General features: G+C 40.6%; 1 protein-coding gene across 1 annotated transcript in view; it reads left to right on the top strand.

Moving 5' to 3' along the window:
• The window catches only part of vash2 (vasohibin 2), an 80562-nt gene extending 55692 nt beyond the window's left edge, over window positions 1-24870 (top strand). Inside the window, exon 7 of the mRNA XM_069931324.1 lies at window positions 21334-24870. Coding sequence (XP_069787425.1) covers window positions 21334-21406 — 73 coding nt within the window. The 3' untranslated portion in view covers window positions 21407-24870. The remainder of the gene's footprint in view (window positions 1-21333) is intronic.
• The last annotated feature ends 2638 nt before the right edge of the window (window positions 24871-27508 follow it).

The raw sequence follows: 27508 nt of genomic DNA, 5'->3' as shown, positions 1-27508 counted from the left end.
TGGTGCTCTGCTTCAGTCCTCCATTTCCCCAGAGCCTGCAACCCCTTATGACAGCTGCCGATTATTAGGCACTTGGGCGCAGACCCCGCGGTCATGGGATCTCAAATAAAATCACTGTCAGCTCCCTCAATGGGCTGTTCAAAGCCCATGAAAAACCATGGCAGTCGACTGGGTGGCTGGACCCTGCGGGAGTACTGCATCTCCGCTCCCTCACTCCCCATGAGTTTAAAAGAATGGAGGGTGAATTTATTGAAACATGCAAGATCCTTAGGAGGACATAACAGGGTCGATTATGAGATCTTTTCAGTAGTTAAGGTTTGGACAAAACAGCCATGATCATAGAGGGAAAAAAAATGGCAGCAATGCTGGAACTGCTGTAATGGCAGTGATGCTGCTGGTGCAGACCTGGGAGAGCAAAGAGCTGAGTTACAGCATGGCTCTTCAGTGTCCTACTGTCTGGTCCTGATGCCAACAGCTCTATACAGGTTTTAAACTGCCTGTTAAAAGAGCCAATGGTGTTTTTAAAAAAAATTCTTGCAACAGTGGAGGCCTCTGCCCAAAATGGAGGTAACTATACTGGGCAGTTACTAGAAGGGGCTGCAGACTCTGGGAGAGCAGTGGACTGGTGCAGACCACCCAGGAGAGCACGCCCCCGTTGAGAAGGAGAGGCCCAGGTATTGACCCTACAGGATGGTGACCGCAGCAGCAGACTAGTGAGGGCCTCAAAGGCTGAAGGACCCACACAAGCTGCTGGCTGTTTGTGACTTGCATTCGAAGGACTCACCCAGGCTGCTGGCAATTGGCTCATGGAACCAGGTCTCGGAACTGGGCTTTGAGAGGGTGCTGAAGGCACTTAAGGCTTCCTGATTATGTAGTAGGTTTGGATCTGGAGCTCAGATTGGCAACGGTTTGAACTGGAGTCTGTGCCGCTGCAGAGGCTGTGTGGGAGCTCTGGAAGCAAATGCACGGACATTCAGTGTCTCTGATGGGACTCCTTTGTTTCTCTTTCTCTTATTATCAGGGGCCCTGGGGCAATGCTCACAGTGGTTCTTACGGCAGACAAAAGTTGAAGTATTTCATGTATATTACTTTTATAAAGTATTATTTAAGTGACAATTAAAAAAAAGAACCTTTAGTGAGGGTAACAATCTAACCCTGTTCCAATTGTCCATGTTTTAGCCCCACGCCCTCGTGAGAAATTTGAAGCAATAAACCCTAAACAAAAAGCTTACAGTTGGTTTTTCAAATGTGATTTTTTTTCAAAAATAATTTTAAGATGAGCTCTCTGGAGACAGAGAGATTGAGAATGGGCCTAAAACTTGAAGTAAACCAAGAAGAAGCAATAGGTAATCAATTTATTTCCTGAATCATATGAAGCTTCATCCTGTGTGAGTTTATCCATTGTTTTATCCCCTTCAACTTTTAGCTATTCTCCATTTATACATCTTCAAATGTCTGTAATTTTACACCTCTTACAATTTTATGTACCTCAGTTAAACCTTCCTAATTTATTTATGAATGAGGAAAGTAATATCAGATCAGCCATTCTCTCAGCCCTGGCAACATTCTTATAAATCTCATCTCACTTATGCAGTGCTAAAAGCATCCCATTTGTTTGCTGACCAAAAACTGTGCACAATTCTAACTGCACCCTAACTGGTGTTTGGTGCAATTCCAACCAAATCTCCTTAGCATTTAAATACAAGGTCAAGAATGTTGACAAATTAGTCTAAAAATATTCTTGTCATTGTCATCTTTTGGTCAATTAATTCTACACACTTCACTTAGTCCAGTTGCTGAAGAAATCGTCTTGCCACATGCAACGACAGCAATTCTTTGACCTTGTCTTGTGTGAGCTATCAATCAAGAGACTGCTGGAAGGGCTCTAGGTAGAAGCCAGCAGATTCCTGTGGGGTTACAGTCAGGGATGGAAACAATGCAGCCTCAGAGTTAATTAGTAGCACAAAGGGCACCTGCACTTGAGTGGGTTTTCTTGATCTGCAATATTTTAATTGTGGATATTTTCTCAGACTATTTGTATAAATCCCTATCACCAGAGAGGAATAACCAGGAAAATGTCTTCCAGGCATGTGAAATTTTTACACGAGGATAATGTCAAAGCTCTTTCATAGAATATATTCAGAATCAGAATTTATTGTCATAAACAAGTCATGAAATTTGGTGTTTTGCAGCAATATCATAGTGTAAACATTCATTTTAGAGCATCTTACTACATCATTGTAAGAAAAAAATAGTGCACGAGAAGTAAGACCATGTCTTTGGGTTAAAGCTTCCACATGGTAACATTGTGTGAGTTTAAAGCTCCCGTGATGTTGCAGTTGTAACTATGTGGGCAGCTCAAAGCTCACTGCTTCGGCAGTGCCTGGGCGAGCAGTTTAAAACTCCTGCGCTGTAGTAACAGTACCTGTCTCTGCCGCAACTGCCGATTCCCAGCGATCTTAGGAAATCCACGCTGTCAGGTAAGTTTATTTTTGTGTGCCTCACGTTTTGGTAGATTTTTGTGAGTTCTGAGCAGGAATATTTGATTATTCCCGTCAGAGCTGCCTGCAAAGAGTCACCACTGTAAGGCGCCATCTTTTATTTCAGAGAACCCTGTCCTTGATCTGCTGTTGTCAGCTTTGAGGCGAATGAATTAATAATTTTACAACAAAGCTTTTATTGTCTGGAGAGTCACATCATTAAAAACACCTGGTAGACAATCTATATTAGGTGAGACAATGTGACCCAGCTGTTTTCATTGTTCAGAAAGTTAAAGATTTCATCCCTGCACCACTTGTTAACAGAAGAATGGCCCTTATTTCCATAGGATCCTGCTCAAGATTGATTGACAAGCCAGTATGGATTCAGTTTTGTGTTTTTATTATTGAACTGAAAATAAATAAAACAAACTGCTGATGCTGGAAATAGAAAATAAAAATAGAAAATGCAAAAGTACTCACCTATGTGAAGAGAAATTGTCATTGATGCAGACTGATTTTTTGTGTATTTCCAGCATTTTCTGTTTTTAACTTGCTGGGATTAGTTTCCTTCCCTTAAATGGTCTTTAGAAAGTACTGATTTTTTTCTTGGATTTGACATGAAAGATGCTCTCAAAATGATGTAGGAAATTCTAACACTTCATCTCAGCAGAAGAAAGAAATGTTGGTGCCCTGATCTGCAGGGATCTCTTCAGGTGATGGACGGCACTATTTGGTTGGCATGTTTCTTCAGTGTATTCTGGGCAAAGTGAAAACTGTATCCCAAATGCACTAATTATAGACATGTTTGATTGTATGAGTGATGGGCTTGGGACACTGCCCTGAGGAAATGTAATAAGGATCTGGGGTTCAGGTAGATGACCTCCAGCAATCACAATAATAATTCCTTGTGTTGAACACAGTTCCTGTTATCCCCCAATTCCCATTATTTCTACTGGGGCTGCTTGGTGTCATACTCAATTGAATGCTAATTGGAGATATTCTCCTCTCTGGCAACTTTAGCCCCATGTCCAGGTTTGACTAACTAGTCTGGCACTGAAGAAGCCAAGGAAGAAGAATAAATAGGTGAAAATTCTACACTGAAGCTATCTTACCTGCTAAGTTATTCCAGTTTTCTATTTTAGATGTTTAGCTTATGCAGTAGTTTGCTTTCGGATCAATTAATGCTTTGGGGAGAAAATGCACTTGATGACTCTTTCTGTTGTTTTGTTAATGATATTGCAAAAGATTGATGGACTTTTAAAGAATGCATTGGATATATCAGGGCATGTCTGTACAATTTTCCATTTTGGATAAATTCCGGTTTGTAGCCTTATGTTGTTAAGGGATGTAGTCATTTTCTGATGGTAGATGGAGTGAATCATGTACAATTAAAATTGTAATGATGGAATCCTGAGTAGAACCAGTGTGGGTCACTCATTCATCTCTTCTACCTGAAGTTCTTCACAAATTTGTCAACCTTATCTTTATAGCTGCATGCCATCATTGAGTGGACTTATAATCCATCTAGTTGTTTAATTGTTCATCATGATTCATATTTGGATTTGGCAGGTTAATGGCACTTTGACCTACTGTCTTGGCTTTGACCACTTGATGTTGATTTTGGGTTTTGCTTGTGCGTAGCTCAGTTGTACACTTCATTGAATATGTTTGGGTGATAGAAGATGGAGTAGGGTGAGCAAATGGAAGAAGTGAAAAACTGAGATAGGGTTTGTGTGTGTGCATGTATGAGTGTGTGTGTGTGTGTGTGTGTGTGTGTGTGTGTGTGTGTGTGTGTGTGTGTGTGTGTGTGTGTGTGTGTGTGTGTGTGTGTGTGTGTGTATATGAGAGGGATACTTAAATGTTTGTTTAGTTATTGGACCCTGTTTTTCAAAGATCCAGGCCGGATTCATTGTGGGATCAATTTTTATTAGTCTATGGTCTTAAATGAGGCTCATTTATATTTATCACCATGTTTAGAACCTCTTCTTCAATTTTGGAATTCTTTGCTAACTCCTGGAATCCACCTCCTTGGTTTCAAAATCTTTTGTTCATGTTGGTGAGGAGTTTGATATATCTCAGATTTGGCTCTCTTAAAGGTTCCACGGTGATGTGAAAACAACAAACTACATCTTACTTTAGGATAGAGCATTGATAACTACTGCCGCCAATGTCCAGTATCTAAGTATGCAATAACATTTCCAGTTATTCAACAACAAGACCCTCTGCCATTCGAACTTCATGGATGTTGTATTTGGTGACCTCTATAATTTTCCATATTTGCTACAGAGGTGCTAGAAGGAACATTAGACAAAGATGATTCTGAAGCTCTGCTCATCAGTGAAATTTGAACAGGTACAGGTGACAGCTGAGGAACAACAGCTGGCCCTTGCTCACCTGGGCTTTTTGCCAAGGGTGGAGTTCATGGTGGGGTTCCCTCCAATCAGCCACTTCAGTGTCTTGCCGAAGAAACTTGCCCCATTGTGGTTTTCCAAATGATAACTTCTTCTTCTGCAGGTCACCATAGAGTTCCTTTTGTTTCCCTTATTTCAGGTGAAACACTCTAACCTCTTGTATGGACTACAAGGGTTTTCAACAAGCTGAACTCAAGATAAGTTCCAGCTTGCTTTTGTATATTTAGCTTTATCCGTAGCAAAAAAATGTATTGCTAGTATGTGGAAAGATACAAATATGATTGATATTAATAGATGGCATAATGAGATGAAATATTGTTTAATAATGGAAAAAATTACATATGTTTTGCATGATAATTATATATTTTTATTAATAAGTGGCTGTTATACTCTGAATATTTACATCTCAATTTATATTGATTAGATTTTAATATGTATATTTAACTTTTTTTAATATTTTTTCTTTTTTCTTTTTTTATGGCTCTCCTTAGGAGAGTTGGCTGAAGGGGGGGGTGTTTCTTTTCTTTTTTCTTTCTTTTTTTCCTATATATAGGAAAAAAATGTTCATGTTCATGTATAATTGCTGTATATGTCATATATTATTTGTTTTTTGAACGAGTAAATAAAGTTTAAAAAAAAACAAGCTGAACTCAGAACTCACAACCCATCTTCAAAATGGGGTTTCAACAAGCTGCCAGCTTGCCATGCTGTAGAAACCAGTTCTCTCCCTCTCTCTTAGAGAAAGCCTGTTTGGTCTCTTCTCTCCCTCTGCTTGCAAAACCACATGACCTTTGTAGAACAGCAAACTGGAACCAGACAGATTACGGCACCAGACCCAATCTTCTGAGCCAGTTCATCTGTTGTTTTCAAAACAATAATCCATTACTCCACAGCACGTCCAATTAACACCTACTTGTGAAGTCTCTTGAGCTCGTTCTTCTATTTGCACCTCCTCATGAAAACCTTTAGCAAAACAGTTTTGATTGTCTTTACAAAGGCCCTGGGCCCCTGGAGTGTCTGGTTTGAGCAAAGCTCTTGCATTTTAAATGAGATCTGTTTTGTGTTGTTTGTGACCTACACTATCCCCATCATCTATCTCCTCCAAAAACATATCTATAAATAATATAAAATATAATATAATCCATCACACCATCTAAAAACAAGAGTGAGAGCACTGAATTACTCTTCTCTTTTACTATTGCTCTATTCCCTATGATCCATGTCTTTGACTAGAGACTTGACTGGATAATCTTATGGACACTGTTGCTCCAAGATTATCCAGTGGTGAGTAACTTGCTTCTTGATACCCAAACAGCTTCCCACTAACACATCAGAACTATGATACAATGCTCAGAGGAGTGCAGTTCTAGCAATTCTCAAGAGCTTGAACTCCATTCTGGACAAAACAGTCTGCTTAAGACCGCATTTGCCACTTTCATTCCCTGCACTACTAATGCAGTGTGCCTTGATTTTTTTTTAATGTCCTGCAATTACTTATTCCAGAACTTCCCAAACATATGATCTCCCCCACCAAGCAGGTTGAGGCAACTGGAGTATGTTTCCCTCCAAGTCGCCCACTGCCCTGACCTGGAAATGAATTGCTGATTGATCATCACTGGTTCAAATTCCTGTAAAACTCTATTGCTGTGGTTCTCAACCTTTTTCTTTCCACTCACATCCCACCTTAAGTAATCCCTATGCCATAGGTGCTCTGTGATTAGTAAGGTGGGATGTGAGTGGGGAAAAAAGGTTGAGAACCACTGCTCTAGACCAAATTGTTACTGAAATATTTTAGTTGTGAAAAATTGTCATTGGCCCATTTCCTTCAGAGTTATGAAACTGTGCACATGACAAGTCAATTAGGTACAATCAAAACAGTGGTTTTCAAACTTTTTCTTTCCACCCACAGACCACCTTAAGGAATCCCTTACTAATCACAGAGCACCTATGACATAGGGAATACTTAAAGTATATCAAGTATTTACTATATGGATTATATTATATTTTATATTATTTATAGATATATTTTTGGAGGAGATAGATGATGGGGATAGTGTAGGTCACAAACAACACAAAACAGATCTCATTTAAAATGCAAGAGCTTTGCTCAAACCAGACACTCCAGGGGCCCAGGGCCTTTGTAAAGACAATCAAAACTGCTTTGCTAAAGGTTTTCATAAGGAGATGCAAATAGAATAAATACATAGGGTCTGTGAGTGATAAGAAAAAGTGTGAAAACCATTGCTCTATCCAGAGGAATTGTGGGACTACTTTCACAGGGGTGCAGTATTTCCAGATGGTGGCTCACTGCTTCCTTCTCAATGGCAATAAACGTTGGGCAATAGTTGGTAGCTTTGCTAGTGAGACACAGATTCTGAAAAGTTGGGTGGGGCGAGGGAGAGAAATTGTCATTTGCTGGTCATGTATATTGCTCATTCAACCATTCCATCAAATTATTGAAATGGTCTGTTGTGAAATGAGCAGAACCTAACACACCTCAAGATGAAGAGCAGCATAGGTCTATCTGCAGAATATACGAGTAAAACAATGAACAGACTGTTACTCTAAACAGCCCAAATCAAAACTCTGTAGCCCTACCACCCTTAGTTGGTAAAGTGGTGGATAATTGAATGACGAGTGGGGAATGGAGGTCCAAAGCTTTCATCATCTCAGTAATGGAGAGATCTAGAATGTCAAAGAGTTAAAAATGAGGCTGAAATATTCACAACCACATTCAACCAGAAGTGCTGAGTGAATGATTCCCCCTGAGATCCTGACCATCACAGAACCCAGTGGTCAGACAATTTAATGCACTCCACATGATATCAAAAAAAAAACTGAAAGCATTGAGAATAACAAAGATAATGGAGCCAGGTGGAAACTGAAGATTTGTGATCCAGATACGATTCTGTCCAAGTTTCCTTTTATTGTCACGTAATAATACATAAAAAAGTAAATACTTGATATACAGTGTCTCAACTTTTGTCTGTCAAAAGGCAAAGTTACCATGAGCATTGCCTGGCACCCCTAACAGTAAGAGAAAGAGAAACAAAAGAGGATCCCTTCAGAGACACTGAGTGTCCATGGATTCACCTCCAGCGCTCCCACAGCACCTGCAGCCGCATAGACTCCTGTTCAATGTTGATGAAGGGCTCTCAGGCTTGAAACATTAGTTATGTAACTAAAATTTTCTTCTGTTTGGCAGTCTAAATATCACTGAGCTTCTTCAATAGTGCAGTCATTTTGGAGTGAAAATCCTTTCAGCAAAGGTCATTTGTTCCAAGTTAAATGATGTCATAAACAAGCAAAACTTTCCTTCTCAAATAAAATTTAGGAGATGTCTGTATAAGAATTTTTGCTTAAATCATGTATCAGGGCATTGCATATATAGTATTATTGTAGATAAGATTTGAAATTATTTGTAAACCAATAGGAAGACTGTAACCTCTATGTACCATGTGTAGTGCACGTCGAAAGAATCACAGACTTGTTGATCTGAACCAAGGCTTTTATTAACAAAAAACTGGAGCGTATCACGTGTAGGTCGACCAGTCTAGAATGATCTGGGTCTGGCTAGGAGCAACCCTTTAAGACCTGCCAGTAGGCGTGGCTACACTCTCGGCCAATCACAGCCATCCTATACTACAATATACACATAAACATCGGTGATAGAATCCGTACTAATTGCCCAATAAGGATTTTTGAGGATTTAATTACCAGCATTCCCCAATGGATGCTCGGGGTCTCTTAAACTTTGATCTGCTAATTTGAACCTAGGGTCACTGGACCTGGATAATAGGAAATTTTCTGAAGCTGACTATCCATATTGACCAACAAAGTTTGGAGCAGACCAGCAATTATCAACCTTTTTTTTTGGCTATGGCCCCTTTGGAATTTTGCTCAAATTTATGGACTCCTTTCTCTGTGAAGCAGTCAAGTTTAGTGGATTTCTTCTGAACTACTCTCCTCCAGACCACATATCAAACATCAAATATTTTATGATTTCAGACCTTGTCCCCCCTCCCCCTTAAATGTGCTGTGGCACCCAGCGAGCAGTGTGGCAAACAGTAACTGGCAGGATCTATCTTGAGCAAGATACCACATTAGATCTGTCTTTCCCTTCCCTTTATTTTCAATATTCCACAGGAGCTGTTATTTCCTGATTAATTCTTCCATCTTTCCAACCACAACTCATGGCACTTCCCATGCAACTCCAGGAGATACAACAGTTCCCATTATAATATTTTCTCTTGCCTCTCAAACAAATTATTTATACTTCCAATCTAGTCTGTTGTATTCAGTACTCATGCAGTGTCTACATTAATTAAATGTAGATTGGGTGACAAGTTTGAAGAGCATCTCCATTCATTTCGTAAGGATGGTCCTGAGCATCTAATGACCTGTCACTTCAACTTTCTTCAATGTGATCTAAAAATTTGCCAATGACATCACAGTTGTTGGCAAAATCGCAAACGGCAATGAGGAAGCATTCTTTGAGTGGTGTCACACCAACAACCTTATGCTCAATGTTAGCAAAACCAAAGGCTTTAAGAAGAAGTCAGGGAAACATGACCCAGTCCTCAACAAGGGTTCAGCAGTGGAGAGCATCAAGAACTTTAAATTCCTTGGTGTCAACATCTGAAGGTAAAGGTTCCATTATTGTCAGTAATACCACATTTAGAATGTAAATACATGAAATTCTTTAACTTTGTCTTTCGTAAAGAAGACAAGAGAATCACCACTTTGTCAAGCGCCCCTCACAGAAATGAGGCCCCAGCAAGGAATGAACTCGTGACACCCAATTTACAAGCTCTAACCACTGAACTTTTGGAGGATCTGACCTGGAGCCTCCATGTTGATACAATCATGAAGAAGGCTCACCAGTGGCTATACTTTGTGAGGTGTTTGAGATTTGGTATGTCACCAAATCTACAGGTGTACTGTGGAGAGCATTCTGGCTAGTTGCATCACTGTCTAGTATTGAGGTGCCAACTCTCAGGACAAGAAAAAGTTCCAGAGGTCATTACTTGGCCTGTGACATCACAGGCACCAGACTTCACTCCATTGAGGACATCTACATGAGGAGGTGTCTTAAAAAATTAGCCTCTATCTTCAAAGACCCCCACCCCCAGGCCATACCCTCTTCACTCTGCTACCATCAAGGAAAAGGTACAGGAACCCAAAGAGGAGCACTCAGCAGCACAAGGACAGCTTCTTCCCCACTGCCATCAGACTCCTGAATGAACAATGAACCAAAGACACTGCGTTACTTTTCGTGTACTATTTAAAAAATGTTAACATTTATTGTTGTAAGATGGTTTATAATATAAATGTTTGCTCTATATGTTGCTGCTACAAAACACGGAATGTAATGGTTGGTTCATGACAATAAATTATGATTCCTGATGGCAGCAGTGAGAAAAGAGCATGACCTGGTTGGTGTGGATCCTTGAAGATTTCTGCTGCTCTCCAATGGCAGCTTTCCATGGAAATGTTCTGGATAGTGGAGAGAGTTTTGCCCATGATGTACTGGGCTGAGTCTACCACCTTTTATACGGCTTTTTGCTCATAAGTATTAATGTCCCCATACCAGGCTGTGATGCAGTCTGTCAGCACACTTTCCACTTCACATCTGTAGAAGATTGCCTAAGTTTCTGATGATGTACCAAATCTCCACAAATTCTTGAGGAAATAGGTGCCGTGACGTGCTTTCTTCACAATGATGTTTATACGATGGGGCCTGGAAAAGTGCTCCAAGATAGTGACTCCGAGGAATTTAAATTTGCCCTTTCTTGCTATCTCTGATTCCAATGATCACTGGATCATACATCTCTGTTTTTCCCTTCTTACAGTCTGCAATCAGCTCCTTGGTTTTGGTGACATTGAGTGAGAGGTTGTTGTTAGGACACCATTCAGCCAAATTTACAATCTCCCTCCTGTATGCTGTCTTTTTATGCACTCCACCATGTGTTATCATCAACAAATTTGTAAATGGTGCTGTTGTCAGATTGATCCAGGTGGGAGATGGATAGTGGTGGAGTTGGGATAATGGTGGAGTTGGGGTACTAAGGCAGATAGTTGATAGGTGGAAGCAGAAAATGGGAGTGGGGAGCTTAGACAGGTGGAACCAGGCTGGGGGAGGTGGAGGGTGAAGGTAAATACAATGCTGAAGGACAAAGCCTACCAGTGCTGAAATCTGATGAAGAAGGAAGGTACAAATGGGAACCATTGAAGAACTATAATGCATAATAGGCAGTTGGAACCAGGTTGATGAGGAGATCAGGTCGGTGAAACCTGAGGATAGTAGGTGGATCAAACTAGAAGTGAAAGTGGGATGAAATTGGTGATGGAAGGCTGAAGAGGTGGTATGGGAAAAGGGGAAAATGAGAGGACTGGAGGTAAATTGGAAAGAAAGAGAAAAGAGAATGCTGGAGGTAAGGTTTACCTGAAATTTAAAAAAAACATCAAATTGACACCATTGGGCTGAAGACTACCCAGGTAGAATATGATGTGTTGTTGTTCTAGTTTCCAATGGGCCTCACTCTGGCAGTGGAGAAGGCCAACTACAGACAGGTTGGTGTGGGAAGGGAAGTTGAAATGGCATGCAGCAAGGAGCTCAGGATGGCTTTTGTGGATGTGCAGGTTCTCTATAAACCAGTTAACACATCTCCTCTTTGTTTATCCACCCCTAGAGGCATGGATACAGCACGGTAACAGGCCATTCCAGCCCATGAGCCTGTGCTGCCAAAATAAACTAATTAAAGGACAAACCCCGTACATGGTTGAAGGGTGGGAGAAAACCCAAACAGATACAAGGAAAATGTACCAACTCCTTACATACAGTGGTGGATTTGAACCTAGGTCACTGGCACTGAAATAGTATTGCACTAACCGCTGTGCTAACCATGCCGCTCCAGAAACAATGAAGGTAAAATGATAGAAAAACTCAGCAGGCCACACAGCATCCATCGGAAGTAAAAGGCAGTTGACATTTCGGGCCTGAGCCCTTCAGGAGTGTCGATAATCTGACAGACTCCTGAATTAAAAAGGTGGGGGGGGGGTGGTTGTGGGAAGAGGGAAATAGGGAATCATGTGGAGATCCCATCACTAGACACATCTTCCCCTCCCCTCCTCTCCTCTTTCTGGAGGGATTGTGCCCTCTACAACTCTCTTGTCTACTCATCCCTTCCCCCCCAATCACTTACTCCTGTGACCACAAGAAGTGCTATACTTGCACTTCACTATTTGAGTCACCGAACTGTCCTTCCAAATGAAGCCACACTTCGCCTGTGATTCTGCAGGGATCATTTACTGCATCTGATGCTCCTGATGCGGACTCCATTGGGGAGACTGGGAGATGCATGAAGGCTGGGAGATCGGTTCGTCGAGCACCTTTAATCTGTCCACCGGCCAACCTCTTTAATTCCATACATCGACATACAGTATATGTCCATATACTGCAAGTTGAGGCCATCTGCAAACACAAGAAAAAAACACCATACATTTGGTCTTGGCAATCTCCAGACAACCTCAGTACTGACTTCTCAAATTTCCATCAAACTCCTCCCCTAGTCTATTCCTTTACCTCATCATTGTTTCCCTCTAGCTCACTACTCCCTATCTTCTCCTATCAGAGTGCTATCTTTCTTAGCCCTCTGCCCTACCCCCTATTCCACATCTACCTTCTCACGTATCCACCCCTTACTTTTTACCTGTTAGCCTATGTTCCTCCCCTTCCCCTCTGAACCTCCGCACCCCACCCCCCCCAACCCACCTTTTAATTTGGGTGGACGCAGCATGAGTTTCTCCAGCACTTTGGGACCTGCAATTTAAATTCGATTCTTTTGCTCACTCTCCTTGTTCAATCAAAGGGTCTTTGAGTTGAAACACTCTCTCTGTTCCTCTCTTCACAGATGCTGCTTGACCTGAATATTTTCAGCAATTTCTGTTTTTTTTTCTCCAGATTTCCAGTATCTGCAGTTTAAAATTTTTCTTTGGTAAAGTTGCAGAGTGTTTAACTATTTTTTCCAAAACTAGACTTTATTCACAATAGGTTATTCACAAAAAGAAAATGTTCAAATTCCCTTAGTCCATACATTTTCGTCATTGTACATTCTTACATACTCTCTTATTTACGTCAATTGCAACACTGTGGCACCTGGTTGCTACTCCCCCCTCTGTTGTTTGAGTGGCTTTCCCTCAATTTCAGCCCCTGAATGCTCAGTGACAGAGAACTCTGGACTATTGATGAACGTTTAACATATTGACACAAGGCTTTCGCTCCTGTGAAATCACTGGCAGCACCCATGCCTTGCGTGTCTTTTAATCTAATGTAGCCATGCTAGTCTTCCAATGGGAGTTCTACTGTGGGCCAGGGCACTTACTGAATGGCATCTGCTGTAGGCGAGACCCCAATCTAAGCCTCGCCATCTCTCAAAGCTGTTTTTTATGAAAATCATTAAATGCTCATTGGGATTTTAAATACCAATTTCTCAGCAATATTTTTGTTTATATTCAATTCAAAAACACGTTAACATTAAACTGAAACTATAAAATAAAAGCTGCTTATCTTTTTTTTGTGTGGTAATCTATTTTGGGGGCATTATAATATATAATGTATTATCTACCTGCATTTAATGGGGCTAGAGTTCTTACACTAGGTTAAATGCAGTGCAGGTTCACCAGGTAGATTTCCCAGTCTGAGAGTAGGGAAGTCTCTCCCATTATTAGTACTGTGGTTGACAGAAAAGAGTGGGTAAGATCAGAACTGGTGCCAGACTATTTTGTCCCCTTGGCCAGCATGAGCGGGGGGAGGGGCTGACCAGGCTGAACAAGGGTGGGGGCTGCTGACCAGGCTGAGCATTGGGTACAAAATACCTAATGTGACCTTTGACGTGCGCCGTACCACTTCCTCCCTCCTCCTTAGCAGACTGATGCGCATACTTTTAGCATGAGGTGCTGGAACTGTTGGAACCTCTCTTCAACAGTGCTCCTTTGAGGTCATTGTCCTAGGCTGCTGCCTAGTTGGCCTAATGGTAGCATCAACCCTGGGTAAGATCTATCATTATTGCTGCAATCGGTTGTTATATCTGGTGCAAAGCAATTAATGAAAATGTCTTTGCAAGGAAGACCATGTTTTCCTTTGGCAGATTCATCCTGAAATTAGGGCATGGATTCTCAGGAGGGAACAGTTTCCATTGTTCAGAAAATAACTTTCTCTTCTTTTTAAAATATTTTTAATTGATTTTAATAAAGAACTTATACAAACTTTATTAAGGCAAGGATGCTTACCCTTCCATATGTTAAATGATATGGCCAAATCAAGTAAGTTAAAAAACGATTTAGGAACAAATATTGGAACAGATTTTAAAAAGATTTCAATAAAAATCTTTAGCCAACTTGAGTTGTAGACACAGATGACTCTTGGGTCAGGGAATGTTTCACTTGTTTAAGCAGAGCTAGATAATTCTCCTTAAAAAGATGCTTATCATTCTTTGTAATTGTAATATTAAGGTCGGCAAACTGTTTTTCAACAACAAAAGGAGAATCATCACACACTGTTCAGTTTTATGCACATTCAATTTATAACCTGAGAATTGACTAAATTGTGATAGCTATGACATTATATGGGTAAGGGAGGTGGTTGGATTTAAAAAGATAGATGATAACCACAATGGACCCAGCACTGAGCCCTACAAACAATCTGAAAAACAACCACCCACTGCCACCCTCTTACTCCTACCACCATCAGTTGCGTCTCCCCTTGAATACCTTGTGTTCCAAACCAGCCTACCATATAGGAGCTCGTCAAAGGCTTTGCTAAAATCTGTTTAGGCAAAATCTGTTCTACCTTTCGTGGCCTCTTCAATAAAACCCATCAGAATTGTAAGATATGTTTCGTACACCCCAAGCCATGCTGACTATCCCTGATCAGCCCAAATGCAAATAAATCCCTGTCTTTCAGAATCCTTTTCAATAACTTATATAATATTCACCTGCAGATCCATCTTATTTCTGCTGCTGCCCTTCTTAAATAAATACGGAAAATTAGCCATCCTCTAGATCAGTGGTTATCAAACTGCCCCCTTAAAATCACATTTCATCTTAAGCAATCCCTTTGCCATAAGTGCTCTGTGATTAGTAAGGGATTGTTTAAGGTGGTCTGTGAGTGGGAAGGGAAGGTTGAGAATCAATGCTCTAGACCCAATTGGTACTGAAATGTTTTGCTTGAGAAAAATTGTCATTGGCTCATTTTCTTTGGAGTCAATTAGATACGATTAAAACAATGGTATTAAAACTTTTTCTTTCCACCCATATACGACCTTAAGCAATCCCTTACTAATCACAGAGCACCTATGGCATAGGGAATACTTAAAGTGGAATGTGAGTGGAAAGAAAAAGGTTGAGAACCACTGGTATAACTCTTTGATACCTTTTGAAACTTCCTGTTTCTTAGTGTTGTGCTCTTTTTTCTTTGGCTTGGCTTCGCGGACGAAGATTTATGGAGGGGGTAAAAAGTCCACGTCAGCTGCAGGCTCGTTTGTGGCTGACAAGTCCGATGCGGGACAGGCAGACACGATTGCAGCGGTTGCAAGGGAAAATTGGTTGGTTGGGGTTGGGTGTTGGGTTTTTCCTCCTTTGCCTTTTGTCAGTGAGGTGGGCTCTGCGGTCTTCTTCAAAGGAGGTTGCTGCCCGCCAAACTGTGAGGCGCCAAGATGCACGGTTTGAGGCGTTATCAGCCCACTGGCGGTGGTCAATGTGGCAGGCACCAAGAGATTTCTTTAGGCAGTCCTTGTACCTTTTCTTTGGTGCACCTCTGTCACGGTGGCCAGTGGAGAGCTCGCCATATAACAGGATCTTGGGAAGGCGATGGTCCTCCATTCTGGAGACGTGACCCATCCAGCGCAGCTGGATCTTCAGCAGCGTGGACTCGATGCTGTCGACCTCTGCCATCTCGAGTACTTCGACGTTAGGGGTGTAAGCGCTCCAATGGATGTTGAGGATGGAGCGGAGACAACGCTGGTGGAAGCGTTCTAGGAGCCGTGGGTGGTGTCGGTAGAGGACCCATGATTCGGAGCCGAACAGGAGTGTGGGTATGACAACGGCTCTGTATACGCTTATCTTTGTGAGGTTTTTCAGTTGGTTGTTTTTCCAGACTCTTTTGTGTAGTCTTCCAAAGGCGCTATTTGCCTTGGTGAGTCTGTTGTCTATCTCATTGTTGATCCTTGCATCTGATGAAATGGTGCAGCCGAGATAGGTAAACTGGTTGACCGTTTTGAGTTTTGTGTGCCCGATGGAGATGTGGGGGGGCTGGTAGTCATGGTGGGGAGCTGGCTGATGGAGGACCTCAGTTTTCTTCAGGCTGACTTCCAGGCCAAACATTTTGGCAGTTTCCGCAAAGCAGGACGTCAAGCGCTGAAGAGCTGGCTCTGAATGGGCAACTAAAGCGGCATCATCTGCAAAGAGTAGTTCACGGACAAGTTTCTCTTGTGTCTTGGTGTGAGCTTGCAGGTGCCTCAGATTGAAGAGACTGCCATCCGTGCGGTACCGGATGTAAACAGCGTCTTCATTGTTGGGGTCTTTCATGGCTTGGTTCAGCATCATGCTGAAGAAGATTGAAAAGAGGGTTGGTGTGAGAACACAGCCTTGCTTCACGCCATTGTTAATGGAGAAGGGTTCAGAGAGCTCATTGCTGTATCTGACCCGACCTTGTTGGTTTTCGTGCAGTTGGATAATCATGTTGAGGAACTTTGGGGGACATCCGATGCGCTCTAGTATTTGCCAAAGCCCTTTCCTGCTCACGGTGTCGAAGGCTTTGGTGAGGTCAACAAAGGTGATGTAGAGTCCTTTGTTTTGTTCTCTGCACTTTTCTTGGAGCTGTCTGAGGGCAAAGACCATGTCAGTGGTTTCTCTGTTTGCGCGAAAGCCGCACTGTGATTCTGGGAGAATATTCTCGGCGACACTAGGTATTATTCTATTTAGTAGAATCCTAGCGAAGATTTTGCCTGCAATGGAGAGCAACGTGATTCCCCTGTAGTTTGAGCTCTAGGACCAGGTTAAGAGGCATTAGCTAAGTACTGTTTACTCTGCATGCTTCCATAAGCTATGATTTGTGCATGGAATCATACTTTCAAAAGTATGGTATAATGCCTTAAACGTTGGTTGCTATTCTGGAACCTAAACCCTGCACAAGCACCCATAAATCATCTGTTCAGAGACAATTTATGGAGCATCGATGATTTGCCCTCAGGAAATCTGGAACAAACAACAAATATTGCGATGGAGGTAGAAAAAAAGGAGTAAAATTTCAGTTTGCTGTCAAATCAAGATCACCGTCTGTCTTCAAAGAAGGCTCCTTTATACTCTGGAACTTCAGTAGGTTTTATTTTACATAATGAAGGTTCTGCCCATGATGATACTGGGTTTCAAGTACAATTACCCTCGGTGATAATTTCTCAGATCTGGTCAGATTCTACCCTTCCCCAATACTCTTGGGGAAGAAAACTGCAGTTTAAAAAGGCAACTAATGTTTTGCAGAAACCCAACCAGTCCCCGTCCACCACCACCACTCTCCTCCGGCTGGTAGAACTTGTTCTGACCCTCAATAACTTCTCCTTTGACATCCCTCTTTCTCAAAGGGATGCCTGCTCCTGTTTCAATCCTACTCCAGTACCACTCCCCTACTCTCTCTGGTACTTAAAGGTTTGCATTGGTCCAACTGCTTGTACCTGGGCAGAACTGAGCAATTTTATTAATTTGAGTGAAACAAGAAAATTTGCAGATGCTATGATTGTGGTAAAAACACACAGAAATGCTGGAGGAACTCAGCCAGTCTCACAGTGTCCACAGGAGGTAAAAATATATTACTGACATTTTGGCCCTTAGCCCTTCATTAAGGATTCCTTGAGGAAGAGCTGAGCCCCAAAATGTCAGTAATATATCTTTATCTCCTGTGGTAAGACCGGCTGAGTTCCTCCAGCATTTCTGTGTTTTTAATATTACAGGTCGAGTACCCCTCATCCAAAATGCATGAGACCAGAAGTGTTTCAGATTCTGGAATAGTGTGTTTAATAATGTGAATGATTTTGGAATGATGTCTTTAAAAATGTGAATGATGTTTTGTGATTACCAAAAAAAAAATGATCTCTGCTTACAAAAGAAGATAAATGCAGCACCAAATATTAGAAATTCTACTGGATGGGAAAAAACACAGTGAGTTATGCACGTAGGTCTGGCAGTGATAATGGTTGGTAACAAATTGGCGCCCACTTATGCCATCATGTTGACGCTCAAAAAAATTTGGATTTTGGAGCATTTTGGAACTTTGGATAAGGGGTGCTCGACCTGTATTAACTTTGCTGCCAACTTCCACCCCTCCCTCAAATTCTGATTCTTCACAGCCACTTGTACTACATCTCTTCCCACCCTGTCTCTTGTAAGGACACTATTCCTCTCTCCCAAATCCTCTGTCTCTACCACATCTGTTTTCGGGATGAGGCCTTCCACAACAGGACATCTGAAGTGCCCTTTGCTGCAAGATACATTGCTGCCTCCCTGCTGTAATTTAAAAAGCCAATACCTGCATTCCACCATTTCACACACTGCTGCTCTCACCCCACCTCCTCTCAAGCAAAAGAATAGAATTCCATTGGTTCTGACTTTCCTCTCTTGCAGCCTCTACAACAGATACACCATCCTCCTGCGCTCCTGCCAACTTCATCGTGACCCCATCACAAGCCACATTTTCCACTCACCACCTCGATCTGCTTTTCATGTGGATCATTCTTTCTGTGACTTCAGTGGGGTTGTGTAACAAGCCAGGAGGCGATTTATGAATCAACATTTCATTTATTACCATACAAAGACATCCAGTAGTTATTTATTTTAATTTTAATTTGTTGTCAAGTGAAAAATTGCATTACTAAAAATATTGGTAGGCCATAGAAAAATTATTTGGTAAATGTCATCCATGAAATTTCTAGTACTTGAGAGTTTACTTGTACTGCTCCAGTGAAGTACACCAACTCACAGTGGACAATTGTGTGATATATGTTTACTTCAAGGGATGGAAGAACTACAGGAAGGTTTGCTTTGGTGTCAGGATGAACCCACATCTGCTAATAAAGCTAGATTCAATATTCAACATTGGTATAACATTTTGTTTTGAATTCTATTCCAAATACTAATTTTTTAAAACAGTATTACTGTACCTCATTTATGTAAAGTAAGTTGGCTTTGTGATTAAGTTATGAAAGAGCATCAAAACTTACCATTTTAACTAAAATTGCACAAAGTTTGTGTGGGGAATCTCAGTAAAATTGATGCCTGATTTCTGTAAAATTGTCAATATATTTATATTCTTAAAATTAAAGTTGTGTTTTCTTTGGCTTGGCTTCGCGGACGAAGATTTATGGAGGGGGTAAAAAGTCCACGTCAGCTGCAGGCTCGTTTGTGGCTGACAAGTCCGATGCGGGACAGGCAGACACGATTGCAGCGGTTGCAAGGGAAAATTGGTTGGTTGGGGTTGGGTGTTGGGTTTTTCCTCCTTTGAGGATGTGGAGGGGGAGGACGTGGAGGGGGAGGACGTGGAGGGGGAGGACGTGGAGGGGGAGGACGTGGACCTGTCCTCGGGCCTGCGCAAAGGAGCTTTTAGGTGGAGTGCAGTGCGCGCAGTACTGGCCCCACCCTTTACACCCATGGTTCGTGTGCCGTGGCCAAGCAAGCTGGGACGTGGCAGCGAGGTCCTTGGGTCGTAGGTTTTATATCGGAGTGGCATTCTCCTATGCAGGTTTCTTACCCGGGCTGGAGGGGCCTGCCTCCCCTCCTAGGTCGGTCCATACTGCCCGGACCGGGGCGTACTGAATAGAGAAAAATGCAACTTATACCACTAAGGCTCTTGTTTAAGTTTGAAAGGTTTGTAAACTGACTACACAATGACTGAGCCTCACTATATAGGTTTCCATAATTCCTAATCATGTGGTTTTCTATTTTATTCGTGTGTGAGGAGCTTCTGCCATAATGGCATCGCTGCCACAAAAATCATCCATTGCATGTGGTGTGCTGAGGCAGCAGCATGCAAGCACAAAGCTCAAAGACTGTACAACAGGCTTTATTCCAGTCAAAGTCTGAACACCAGTTCAAGCCTTGGTGGCTCCCTGTGTGACTGGCTCAGGAGGGGCCGGCTCAGGTTTATTTTCAGGTTGGTTGATTGGCAGCTGGCCGGGTGGAGTCAGCCCCTTAGGTAGTCTTCCTGCAGGTACAGAGATTGCCCCCTGCAGTAGGCTAGTGGTCATATCACCACATTGTGTTGATAGAATAAATACAGTATGAAGCAAATACAACTATAGTTCGGTGCCTGGAGTACTGATCCACTTTAGGCATTGCAGGGCTGCATTATAATGTTTTTAAGCCTGAAAAGTGTGTTGTGTATTCATTGATATTTCAATCTAGCCATGTGCACTTATCTTAATACAGTACATGTGTGAACCTGAGAGATTGTTGTTCCTGATCAACTGCAGGAGCATGTAGGAATTCAGTCCCAACAGTTTCTGCTTTTTAGCTTTAACTGTTAGGGTGTTGTGCAAATGACTTTTTATGAGATTCAATGAAAAAAATAAAATTTAAATTAAAAAAGCAAGAAGTCAACAGGTCAAATACCATCTGTGAAGGCAAAATGTGAATGTCAACCTCAACTTGCACCATTTGCCTCCACAGATGCTGCTTCTCTTACAGCTTTCTGTTTTTGCCTTGGACTCTTGTATCTGCAACCTTTCACCTAGTTACTTTAATCTGTTTAACTGAAAATAATAAACCCAGAGCTGGTCTCTATGTTGGTTTTAAATAATCTGAGCTTCTTCCCTTTACACAAAAGCTAAGTCTACACAATGCTAGTATTTAGATGTGCTGAGTTTGGCTCATAATGCCATAGAGCAATGGTCCCATGTCAATATTGCCATATCCCTGTGTAGTTAAGCAAACAATGAGAAGCTGGAGGGATTCAAGGGCCAGGCAGTATCCACAGAAAAAGCCTGTCAACATTTCGGACTATTTTTGAGACTAAAAGTGGGAAAGGAAGATAGCAAGCATGAAAAAGGGGATGTAGGGCAGGGGAGGAGCCAGGAGTTGATAGGATATGGGTGAAGGTGGGAGAGGGAGGTTGTGGAGGAGACCATGGTGGAGTGGTCCATGGTGGAGTGGGGTGATGGTTTGAGAGGAACATGAAAATAGGACCAGAGAGAGGGCAGGAGTGGGACTGTATTGGGTGGGGGTTGCCAAAATCTGTAATATATAGCATTTGTTCCCTGTGGTCACATTTCACATTGCATGGCTGTTTCCACTGTCCAGTGATTAGTATCGATGATTGATATGGGTATTAATGGTGTGCTTTAAGGAATCTACAGTTACATCCAATTCTTAGCCTGTGATTTATATTATCCTTTCAGGCCTGCCATAACAGAACGGAAACCAGCAGAACTCAGCACACTGAATGATGTTGGATATCAAATCCGCATCTAAAGAAGCCATGGAGTGAAAGCCTTTACTTTTCACTATCTTTAATGGTGCACTTTCCTGCACTTTTCTTTTGAACCTTTGTTTTAATGGATAAATGCTACTTAATGATGGTTGGTGGACACTTTTGTTTGGACAGTGAAACCCAGAAGGTAAAAAAAAGTGGTGCACTAATTTTCATGTATATTTTCATGTGTATTTTCATGTTACTGGTTCATAGCTGTCAGGAGACATTATAATGTGAATCTCACAGCTGAATCTTGACTGGAAATCAAACTGGTGCTTCCTCAATGCTTAAGTAGTGGTTGGTATTTGGTATCTGTAAATAGTAACTTAATGTGAAATAAAGCAATAGAGACCTGCTAAGGGGGAAAAATGTTTACTTTCTAGTTCCAGAAATAGCCAATGAGTTATTAATTAATTCAAGTGTTTTGGAAACAGATTTTAATTTCACATATAATGAATGAAAAAAAAATGCCATTTTCAGTGGATAAATGCACCATACTAACCAGCAAAGTTATACATTTGACCTCTGATCTATTGTAGTTTTTCTGTCTATTACACAGACACAATTGGCCTTAATATCCTTGGGTAATAGAGTTTAAAACAAAAGTCTAAATGGCAATTGAAAAAATGCAGCTTGCGACAGAAGAAACTGAGCTATGATGTCATGGAGTTGAGCCTTTATCCAGCAATAATTGTTTGCAAAATTGAATGACTCCTTAAAAGTCTGTTATTCATCCCACATCGTAGTAGCAGGAGGAAATTAAATGAGCTTTGTCTCTATCCAAGTTGATTTTTTAAATATAAAAATCTTCTGCATAACCAGTGAGAACACTGTAATTAATCTCTCCCTTGGGTGTCTCATTGTGGAAATGGGAATAGGTAAAGTCAAGAGAGAGCGAAACATAACATTTCAAATCTGCAGTTTTAAACTGTTGTTGGACATCAAGAATGGGATCATCTCAAGGAATGCTTTGAATTTTTAACAATTACAAATCTCCTGATGAATCTGTTGCGAAAGATAATGATGTGTTTTGTGAATAACTAAGAGCTGTGCTTTTTATTATGCAGAATGGAACAGAGGTTAAGTGATTTTTCTGATTACATGGTTTTATTTTGAATTTAGAAATCTGGGATAAATCTGATTACAATTGCATGAATCTTAGATAGGTGGAACCAATCAATGTTTAGGCTGAAATTCTCAGAATGATGAGGTACCATGGTTGCAGTATGCTGACCTCTGCAGAGTTTATGCTCAGTGGAAATGAATCACTTGCAATGAACTGATGTTCAGAAGGGACTTCTTTGATGTTGGAAATCAGACAAAATCATAGCTTCCTCAGATGTTCAGATTGCTTTGGATAAATCAGATATAGAATAGTCTGCTTTAACTGCAGCCTTGTTTACCAAGATATTAATATAGGCTTCATATATTTCTTATGGATTTTCCAACTAATTGCATCCCTCTTCATGGCTCAAACAAATATCTGCAATGTTGTGAGTTACTTTGATTCAAAAAAAGGAGTGGGCATTGTGTTGGTCTCTCATCAACTTACTTATTTATCAATAATCTTTCAAACTTCCATTCTACTCGTGAAGACAAAGAATGGACTTCCAAAACCAACCACATCATAATTGTGAATGAGGATTTAAATGAAGAGCTGCTTTAAGTAGTAAACTTGGTGTATTCCCTGAGTCTCTACAGCCACCAAATTATCATTGCTGAAGTCTTTGATTCTTTGTGCTATTAATGTTTCTATTGACCTCCACTCTAGAATCAAGGGGTTATTGGTCCATTGTGCTACTTGATGGTAAAGTTCAAAGGAAATCCTTTCAAGGGTGGTTAGTTTTGGGCATCTAGGGACCCAAGAGATGTTTTGGGAGGTTTGAAGTAGAATTGGTTTTACTGAATGTCAATGAAGAATTTTGGCACACTTAGTTTTCTCTACCTTATATCATTGTATACATTACCTTAATTCATTTTAAACATTTCACCATATTGAGTTATTTTGTTGATGACCAAGCAGAGTTTCTTTCACTTCCTGTTGCACAGCCTTAAAGGAAGCTAAGAAAGTTGAACAATAAAAGTAAAGGCAAAAGTTCAGTGGGGGAGAGAAAGTTGAAGACAATTTTCAGTCAAATGTTCCTTGACTTTTATAGTTGAAAAATACCAATATTTTTGTCCAGAAACTTGTACTTACAAAACTGTGAATCCATGAAAAGTTTAGTTGCAAGTGATACAAAGTACCTCTACTGCCTAAGGACCTATGTGTTCTCACAAGCAGTACGGAAAGAGGGTGTGTGTTCATTTTTGAAAGAACATTCTATCATACAAGATGTGTCATGATAGGCCCAAATATGCATAAGTGAGTGAGCACTGTATATTATGCTCAGTTACCCAGTATTTGAAAGCTGTACAGTGAATTCAGATCCTTATGTTCAACATTATCTGCATGTTCCAATAACTGATGTTTGACTTAAAACTGCAGCTGTTTAGTTCATTGCATGCTTTTCCTTCAAAAATGTTCTTTAAATATAAAGTTCAAGAAACCTCTCATCAAAATTATAAGGACTACCAAAAAGAAATGAAACTTCATGTCTGTATTCTCAGCTATAGTGGTTCCATTAGTGGATTAGTTGTTTAGAAAATGTGGCCACTCTGACCATTGCGATTTGAGAACTTGAATTCAACTTTTTAAAGAAATCTGAAAATGAAAAACTGATACATGGTATTGGCTTTTAAACAAAACCCACCCTCGTTCACTAATGTCTAATGGAAGGAAACCTGTTGTCCTTGTTCAGTCTGACCCATATGTGATTCTAGTCCATAACCAATTTGTTTGACTCATAATTGCCTTCTGAAATCCTGTGGTGAACCACTCAGTTAAATTAAAACAAGGGCTAGAGATATTGGAGAAGAAATCACAATATTGTCTCCAAAGCTTGGAAAAGAATTGCCAAGCTTACCACTAACACACGCAAACTGAGAATGGACAAGGAAAATGTACTTGCATTTTGGGTTAGAAAACATTTTATATGAGCTTGTAATCCTCAAGGACAGAAATATTTAATCATTGATTTTTAACTTCTGAATTAATGTTTTATAACTTTTTGACTTTGTACAACATTAGTATTAATGTTTTTAAAAGGATTCTGCGCTACACCGATCCAAAACTGATCTGTTACAGGAAGCATGATCTGTGAGGTAGTTGGAATCGATCTACTGAGGCTAAGGTAAAAAAAAAATCATAAAAACTAACCTTGATAAAAGTTTAACTGAATTAGAATTTCTTGAGTGGTCTTTTTTTGCTATATAACTTCCAATATTTTGTGAAACAAGTGGATTTTTTTATCAAAATGATTCTTAGCCAAACTTAGTTTAAACATTTCTATTTATTACATTGTGAACTTGGTTTTTAATGAATAAAATGATAGATGTCACTTAAAACTGTTAGTTTGCATGTGGTAGTAAATGAAAAAAGTGTATATTTTATGCTACGCATGAGATGTTTTAATAAAGTCAAATTATTTCTATTTCTAGTGGTACTTGGAATTTATTTGACAGATTTGTTTGAAAGAGAAAGGCATTTCTCAATTATTCTGGTCAAAGTTATGTAATTTATCATTTCCAGTGATGGTCTCTTGTGGATCTGTGATGCTACCCAGGGACTGGAATCCTATTCTTTGAGTAATTCAAATAGTTCATCTGATCATAGGATGACTTTAATGTGAAGGAACATGACCTTTGCTATAATGCAGCACCCTTCTTTTGAAGCAGTGCATTCTATTCTTGATAACAAAAGATTTTTTTCATGGTATAGTAAGTACAAAATAGTACTTTCCATCTAATATTATAGAGCTGGAAGATGCTATAAAAGCCATGGACAGCAAAGCAAAGGTAGTATCCGGCACCTAAGTGAATTTTCCGGTTGCTTGAAATTGTGTGTTGCATGATGGCGAACTAACGGTGAAGCGAACCAATTTTAAAATGCTATATTTTTTACCTATTTTCTACTTTTGGTTTTGCCGTTGCTTGAAGCTGCCTGTTGCTTAAATTTTGGATAACAGGGGTTTTACTGTATTTCATATCAATTATTGTTTTGATGAAAAGCTATTAACTGGAAATGCTGGCTATTGCAAATGATGTGTGTTGCAAATTAATGTGACCAGGAAAGGAAAACATTAAAGGTGTGGGGGGGGGGACACCACCGGCTCTGTGTGTGTGTGTGTGTGTGTGTGTGTGTGTGTGTGTGTGTGTGTGTGTGTGTGTGTGTGTGTGTGTGTGTGTGTGTGTGTCTGTGTGTGTATATGGGATTTTGTGTGTGTGTGTGTGTGTGTGTGTGTGTGTGTGTGTCTGTCTGTGTGTGCATATGGGATTTTGTGTGTCTGTGTGTGTGTGTGTGTGTGTGTGTATGGGATTTTGTGCGTGTCTGTGTGTCTATGAATCACAGACATCAAGCAGTCATGGTATGGAGGGGATATGCAACTAAGTACAAGACATGACTATCTTAACATGCTTATCATTGCTCTGTCCCAAAATTAAAAAGTCCTATAATTTCTACATGGTTAAGCCAAAATGTACACAAGAAAAAATCCTTCAATGAAATCTGGAATGTGCAATTTAATCACAAGTGAATTGTTTGATTACAAATTTAAAACTGTGGAGACAGGAGCAAATGAAGGGAAAAAAAAGTGTCTTGGTCCCAAACATGTACACCAGTGAGTGAGTGCAGGTTGGGTGGCTCCTGTGCATGTGCCTATTTTTGTGTCGAACATCTTTATGAGAACCTATGCAGGAGTTATTACTATCAGAGGAAGTGAGGTGAATGAAAGCCGAATAAAAGTTATGTTTTTAAAAAAAACGTTAACTTTGTCTTGAGGTCTTTAACGTGGGTGTGTGTTATCCCGACAATTGCTTCTCATGATGGAAGTCAACTGCATCATTTCAATGTGGGGGTAGAGAGAAGGTGGGAGTAGGGGAAGGTTAGAAAGTGTCATGTTTCTTCTTTTCTGTGACAGCCATTAATGCAGCTGTTCTGAACTGCCACAAGGACAGTTTTTTTAAGCTCCAGTTCATTTCCTTGTGGTCAATGTAGCAATGAAACAGCAGCTGCAAGGACTGCATTGATGATCCGATGGGAACTTCCAACTTCATGACTTCTATCCAAATTTGCTCATATTTTCCATAGATGGAAGTGGATATTAAGTAATATGGCAGCTCATTGTTTGATCCTCCAAAAGAAAGTGAACGCAAATATCTGGACATTTGTTTTCTGATGTGGTAACTTGTTAGAGTGTCGTTTTCCCACATGGTGTCAATGGCTAATTTGGCTGGCAGACAGCTGCTTTATGTGTATGAGTGCTTAAAATTACAATCTTCTGTGAGTAATTCTCTGCACATTAACACCCCATATGACACTGTGCACATGTGCCAGCCATAACTAAATGAATCCATGGTGACTCTTTTGGTGAACATATTACTTAAACTCAAGTTCCTATATAGTTCATAATAAACTAGGCTCAGATCGAGTTCGCATCTTTATTTCCTTCTTTTCCTTATTTTGTTTTCTATCCCAAATTTGACGAGAAGTTCTGTTTTTGAAATGCTTCTGCACTGCTGTGTTGAAACAGCTGGAAACAACAGCTGATTATTTGTGCACTTCAAAGCAATGCAGCGTCAGGAGTGAAAGAAGAATTACAGAAACAGTATTGCTTTGCCCAGGAGCTGACCCCTGCTTCTGAAAGTTTAAACAAAGAAATATAAAATGCTAAAAAAATCAGTTGGATAATAAGAACAGAAACTGCTGTCTCCTTGGCAAAGGCTTCAAATAAGCTATAAAGTCATTGTAGAAAAAGAAAATAAATTTAAATAAAGCAAAAGAAAGTTTAAAGGGCAGCACAGTTAGCAGAATGCTGTTACAGCGCCAGCGGCCCGGGTTCGAATCCGTCATTGCACGTTCTCCCCGTGTCTGCATGGGTTTCCTCTTGGTGCTCCGTTTCTTCCCACCCTTCTTACAGGGTTGTAGGTTAATTGGGTGGCACAGGCTCATGGGCTAGAAAGGCCTGTTGCTGTGCTGAATGTCTAAAGAAAATAGTTCCACACTT

Source organism: Narcine bancroftii, chromosome 4, assembly GCF_036971445.1.
Source record: "Narcine bancroftii isolate sNarBan1 chromosome 4, sNarBan1.hap1, whole genome shotgun sequence".
NCBI classification, from domain to species: Eukaryota; Metazoa; Chordata; class Chondrichthyes; order Torpediniformes; family Narcinidae; genus Narcine; species Narcine bancroftii.
The sequence above is the reverse complement of the archived record's forward strand: the minus strand, read 5'-3'. Positions and strand labels throughout refer to the sequence as shown.